The sequence below is a fragment of the Pseudophryne corroboree genome, chromosome 1 (genome assembly GCF_028390025.1).
Source record: "Pseudophryne corroboree isolate aPseCor3 chromosome 1, aPseCor3.hap2, whole genome shotgun sequence".
NCBI classification, from domain to species: domain Eukaryota; kingdom Metazoa; phylum Chordata; class Amphibia; order Anura; family Myobatrachidae; genus Pseudophryne; species Pseudophryne corroboree.
Genome location: NC_086444.1, coordinates 898,445,688 through 898,451,687, shown reverse-complemented (window position 1 = coordinate 898,451,687; position 6,000 = coordinate 898,445,688). Strand labels below are relative to the sequence as shown.

The following is a 6,000-nucleotide window of genomic DNA, read 5'->3' as shown; positions in this document are numbered from 1 at the left end:
TTCTCCACGTTCCAAGTGAGGAACTTTAAGCATGTCTTAATCTCTGAAGAGGCGGCCATGGCAAACTTAGAGCTAACCGATGCCTGTCCTATTGGACGCATAAAACATTAATAAGATAAACTGTGAGGTTCCCCATATCCCAGCGAGTAGGGAAACCCAACTATTGATAGAAACAGTAAACCTATACCATGTGATCAGCAGTAAAAACCTTCGTAAACATTTTGATGCAGTATGTCCATTTTCCAAAATTGGTTGAACCCAGAACAGTGATCTAAATGACTCACTATAAACTAGTAACGTAACTCCAATCAGACAAAGGAGGAGGGGGAGAGAGAGAAGGAGGGGTGGGAATAAGAGGAAAAAAGAAGGAGAAAAGAAGAAGAGCTGGAAGACCCAGTAACAATCAAGGTGAAGAATAGTTAGTGCTGCAATAATCATAGCATTAAAGAAATTTGCAATCAGCCATACATTACCAAACATGGTATCAACAAGGTAGATGACATATACGCTGAGTTCATGATAAATCGCAACATTAATCCCTGTCTCTGGAGGCAGGCGAGGACGGGCACCGCAGTGATTCTGCAAAAGTCTTAGCCGCTGAAGACGTGTCAAACAGGTAAGTTTTTCCATTATGTTGAGCGCGGAGCTTTGCCGGATAGAGCAGGGCAAAACGTATTCCTTCGTCAAACTGGATCTTACAGACGGGAGAGAATTCCCTTCTCCTCATGGCCACACTGTACGAGAAGTCTTGAAACAAAAGTAGCTTATCTCAATGATAGGAGAGCCCCTGCACTTTGTGGTATGCCTCCATCACCTTGACTTTATCTGTGTAGTTGAGGAATTTAAATATGATAGGTCTGGGCCTTCGGTGATCTGTTTGAAAGTCAGGACCAATACGGTGCGCCCGCTCAATCACCATGGATTCACCATCCACCAAGCAGCCCAGCTCAGTCGGTAAAAAGGTGGAGACCAGGGTTAGCAGCTCTTTAGGTTTGACGGACTCCGGTAAGCCAATCATTCGGAGATTATTTTGACGGTTGCGATTTTCTAAGTCTTCAAGCTTCTCCTGCATCGCAGAAATGGAGGACGCTTGAGTATCGATGACGGAACAGGCAGTGGTCAGATCATACTCCAGGTTTGAAACCCGTTGTTTGACCTCATCCAGCCGTGTGCTATGTTCTTTTATGGTGGAGTCAATGGCGTCTTTCAATCCCGCAAGTTTCTTGTCTAGCAGCGGGGAGAGTATATCAGAGATTTCCTGTGCTCTGGCCACCGCGTCCACAGTGTATCTAGAAGGATCCGGTACGCCGTCCAGGACATTAGCATTAGGCGAAGAGGGCGGAGAACTAGCAGGAGCCGAGGCTGAAGCCCTGGTGTCTTTAGTTTTTGCCGGTGCAGAACCGCGACCCCCTCTTTGGGACTTTGCCACGTATTTATCCATGTAAGCGAAAGAGTGGTGCGTCACAGTAAAGAAGTAGGTAATGTCAGATATCCTGCCCCGCAGGGAGTAGAGATTCAGTTGAATTACAAGTATGCAGCCACGGCAAATGATATAGTAGATCACCACGAAATGCTCTCTGGCAGTACCAGCATACAGCAAAGCCTGCAGAGGAAAGCCCGCAACAAGGGGTTCAGCAGCGTCTATGCAAAGATCTTAATAATGGGCCAGGTCGGTGATTTGAGAAGGAAGTTATCAGAGCGGTTCGGTAGCACAGTTTCTGTCCTTCTGTGCTGAGGATTTGCTGTAATAGATGAGAAGTGGCCCACCTCCCCTGCTGTTGCGGAGTGCAGGGGGTCAGAGGTGCCAGCAAAACCGATTGCCTAAGTCCGGCCAAGCAAGATCGGTCCCTGCCCGAGGTGGAGGGCCAGGTTGGGGGAGCCGCAGCCACGTAGATAGGGGCCTGTGACCCGCCGTTACCGCTGTGGCGGTGAGTAGGGCAGTCTCCAGAGATCAGAATGGAGGGGGGCTTTAATATTGTAGCCAGCAGTATCTGGTGTCAGGTGGCCCCGGTTAGCGGGAGTACAGTGGGGCATGAGGATCCGGCTAAAAGTTAATAGAGGCAGCGGGGGGCCAGCACGGCACACTCGTGCCATCTCCCGGCAACGCTCATCACTGCTAGCGCCGGCGGCCTGAAGCACGGGGGAGCAAGGAGCTGAGCGGGGTCTCCAGCGATGTCCGTCCCAGGTAGGAAACGAGGCGGGGAAGGTGGGGATCAGGGCGCCCGGCCACTTCCAATATGGTGGCCGCGGGTAGCAGACGCCACAGCTGGCGCTCGGATTCCGGGGAAGGAGGCAGCGGGGAGCCGGGGAGATGGTCTCCTCTTTCCCACCACTATCTCCGCTGGTTCCCAGTGCAAACTCACGTCCCAGGTCACAGTGAACACCCCGCTAAATAGCACATGGATAGTGGGGGACGGAGAGCTCTTCTAAAATGCGGCCAGTACAGGGTCCGCCCACCGGAAGTCCCAGTCACTTTTTTTTTACAATGCAAGTTCTGTTCTGCTCCGTACACAGACTCAGTCACACACAGATATACATGTGCCATATATAAAATGTGTGTGCTTGTGCAGCACGGCCGAGCAGAGATAGCTTAAAAATGTGGTTTGAGTGTCAGTGATAAATGCTAAATTGGATTACACAAGTTGTACACAATATAATGAAGCGTCATATACATAAGACAGTATGGACAGTGCTGTCAATTAATATGAAAGCCTATTTTTTTCATATAAAATATAATTAAATAAAACAAATGTAATCTTTCTTTCCTCTTTTTACTTTATGCATTTTGAAATCAAATATGAATCTTCACGAGAAAGTGCAAATGTAAAAATCAATTAAGTTATGTGCATAGACATCTTCAAAAACTTATAATATAGAAACCACAATGATGAAATAAGTGTGAGTGGTCAAGTCTCAATCAGCTAATCAGAATTGGCTAGATAGTGCTGTCAATCATAATGATCATCATTGTGTTTCATGGACCCGCCCAGTGCCATAACTACAATTTTTGCCCCCCCCGCCCAAAAACTTCCCCAGCCGCTGCCATGGGCCTGTGGTCCCGGTGCGGGCCGCTGTATGCACCTGCCCTCTTCATACTATTGAAAATGTCCCTCCTAAAATGCCATTTTGGAGGGGACATCTCTCCCGCAGTGCTGCTCCTCAGGCCGGCGGCTCCTCTCTGCTGCACTGACAGCGGTGTGGCGGCCTGGAACAGTTGTCACCACAGTATCCCCAGCACCCTCAAGCCACCCAGTGCTCCCAAGTCACTATGTGGTCTGCGGGGACTAAATTACTATAATAATAATAATAATAATAATAATAATTTTATTTATATAGAGCTTTTCTCCAGCAGGACTCAAAGTCAATTTAAAGACATAAAAAAAAATATCTAAATTTAAACAACAAAACAAAGATTTATTAAACCTACAGTATGTTATATCACCTAATAAAAGATTAAACGAATGTTGCCTCCTAGCCTCCGCAGTAGCTGTTTTTTTCCAAGACTGACAATTTAATTGACAATGAAGAGGGTGTATCAGCTGAAGCATCAATCAGAAGCCATAATCTCTTGATTGCAGTTTCTGATTGGTCATCTAGTTCTCTCATCCTATTTCTATTGGAGTTGTAAGACAAACACATAAGCCCCAGAACTCCATGTAGCAGCTGGTGGGACACCAGCTTTTGGTATTGGGGTGGTAGTGCAGTTTTAAGAAAGAGACCTGTTCAGGTAGAATGATACTTTCTCATACACATGAAATGCTTTTGATAATAATAACTGGAGATTGTACAAAAAGGAATATAGCACAATAGTCTCTATATCTGCAATAGCAAATTTATGTATAGCTGTGAAATGCTGTTGTTCTTGTGCATGTGGAATAAAACCCTAAAGCAGTGGTTCTCAAACTGTGTGACATGGCACCCTGGGGTGCCACGGGACACTTGCAGGCGTGCATTGGATTGGTGGTCCAGGACCAATTCAAACTATTTCTGGTCCATATAATAGGCAAACCAGTGCTGGTGGCTGTCAATCATAAAATATGTGGACAAACAGAAGCAAATCTTGTTCCTGACCACACAACTTGCCCTAAGGATGACATATAAACACAATTTACTTAATATTTCTTTCTAAATTTCTCAACAAGAAACATTTGGCCTAGGGGTGCCCTGAAAAATTTTTTGGCAGCATTATTAGGCAATTGGCCCGTTATCTCACTGTCTGTGTGTTTGTTTGTTTGTGTGCGTGTGTGTGTGTGTGTGTGTGTGTGTGTGTGTGTGTGTGTGTGTGTATGTGTGTATGGCTCTGGTTAAATTTGGAACTGATGCATCAACTCACTGTAGCCAAAATGGACATTGGTAGAGTATATCACATGATTTATTAATGCAGAGAATTTATCAGAGTGCCATTATTGTGATCAGGAAGGTATTTGTTTCCTTCCCTTACCACCACCATTAAAATTAATTGGCAACTTCCCCAGATCAACAGAACTTGAATTTGAGAAAATATGTAACTTGATCGCTTACTTTTGTTTCAACCTTACCAACTCCATGATTATTATAATTATTGTTATTTATATTATATACTATTTGCTCTAGAGAGGGGATACACTGGAGTACCCCAGCATTGCGATACAACACTGCTAACCACGTTGCCATCGTGCTGTTCGAGTGTAATCCTGTGACTTGGCATTCTAGTAGTGAATTTGTAGTTTTCTTAAAGCACTGACTTCATATACAATAATGACATCACTGTTGTATGTTTATTGATAACAATTTAATAAGCAAGGGATCCAAGTTCAACTAATCTTACAGCTGAACATTATGGTTCTGAAATAAGGTAAAGACTGACTATACCAGTAAGTAAAGAAAATAAAAAACACATGCCATATCCCTAAATGTAGTTAGACCTGCTAGTATAACATTAACAAATGCAATCAGGGACATCAGATAAATATTTGATATAATTAGTCTACATGGCAGTTAAACAATTAATTTAAACTTTAGACTTTTGTTATAAAAATCTCTTTAATTTACAGATCATCTGTTTCTGGGACATTGGGATACATGAGGATGTCAGAAGAGACTATAATATGTGGGTTCTCACTTGTCCAGCCATGAGCTATTCTGTTAAAGGATTTTCTTAAACTAAGAGGATTTGTTGACATATCAAATATTAGGTTGTTCATATCAAAATCCGGAACATTGAAAGTAATCATCTTGGATGCGTTTTCAAACCCTCCAAATGGAGTGGCAGCCCTAGAGATGATGGAATAAAGAATTATAGAATGTGAATTTGCACTTCTTAAAAATAAGTTATAACTTCTAAGATCTCACAATAAAAAATAAACAATTACCCAATTTATGAAAGCAATTAGCATTAAAAATACAATTGTTACATAGTTTCATGAACAGAGCAAAGCAAACTTGACCCAAGTACCTAGCAGCTAGATCTATGTCACGCACATGTGAGGCCAAACCTGAGAGATCCTTCCATCTGGTGGTGAGGTCAAATTGCTAGGGCGTAGTAAGCATGGTTAGGCGGTGAGCTCACAAGGTCAGACTCAGTCATCATCTAAGTTTCCAGTGGCCATGTGAAAGGCCGTGGTCATATGCTGAATGACTTTGAGTGCACAGACACTCTGCCATTTATAGCTAAAACAACCTATTTGACCAGCAGAGTATCTGCATTTTTTTGTTACACTGCGACTTATATGTGAACTAGGAACACCCACCTACCATCTCAAGATCTCTCTGAAATGTTATATTTATTATTCCCACCACAGCGTAAATGTTTTCTCAACATGAAAAATGTATTCTAGAATTAATTTGGTCTTATAACATATACCATGTACCATATACCATGTATGATTTTATTATGATACATCCACTGACTTTTAATAAACAATAATATCTGTAAAAATGATGCATTCTGATAATAGTAATAGAAAATGCTATTTATACTGTATACTTCAAGTCACTATTGCTACTGTTTATGTGACCGTC

At 43.0% G+C, this 6,000-nt stretch overlaps 1 protein-coding gene across 4 annotated transcripts in view; it reads right to left on the bottom strand.

Annotated features, from left to right (window-relative positions):
- Nucleotides 1-4,749: 4,749 nt before the first annotated feature.
- The window catches only part of MYOZ2 (myozenin 2), a 140,744-nt gene continuing 139,493 nt past the window's right edge, over nt 4,750-6,000 (bottom strand). For all 4 annotated transcript variants that reach the window (XM_063920232.1, XM_063920233.1, XM_063920231.1 and 1 more), the window contains one exon: nt 4,750-5,253. In XM_063920232.1, coding sequence (XP_063776302.1) covers nt 5,028-5,253 — 226 coding nt within the window. In that variant the 3' untranslated portion in view covers nt 4,750-5,027. The remainder of the gene's footprint in view (nt 5,254-6,000) is intronic.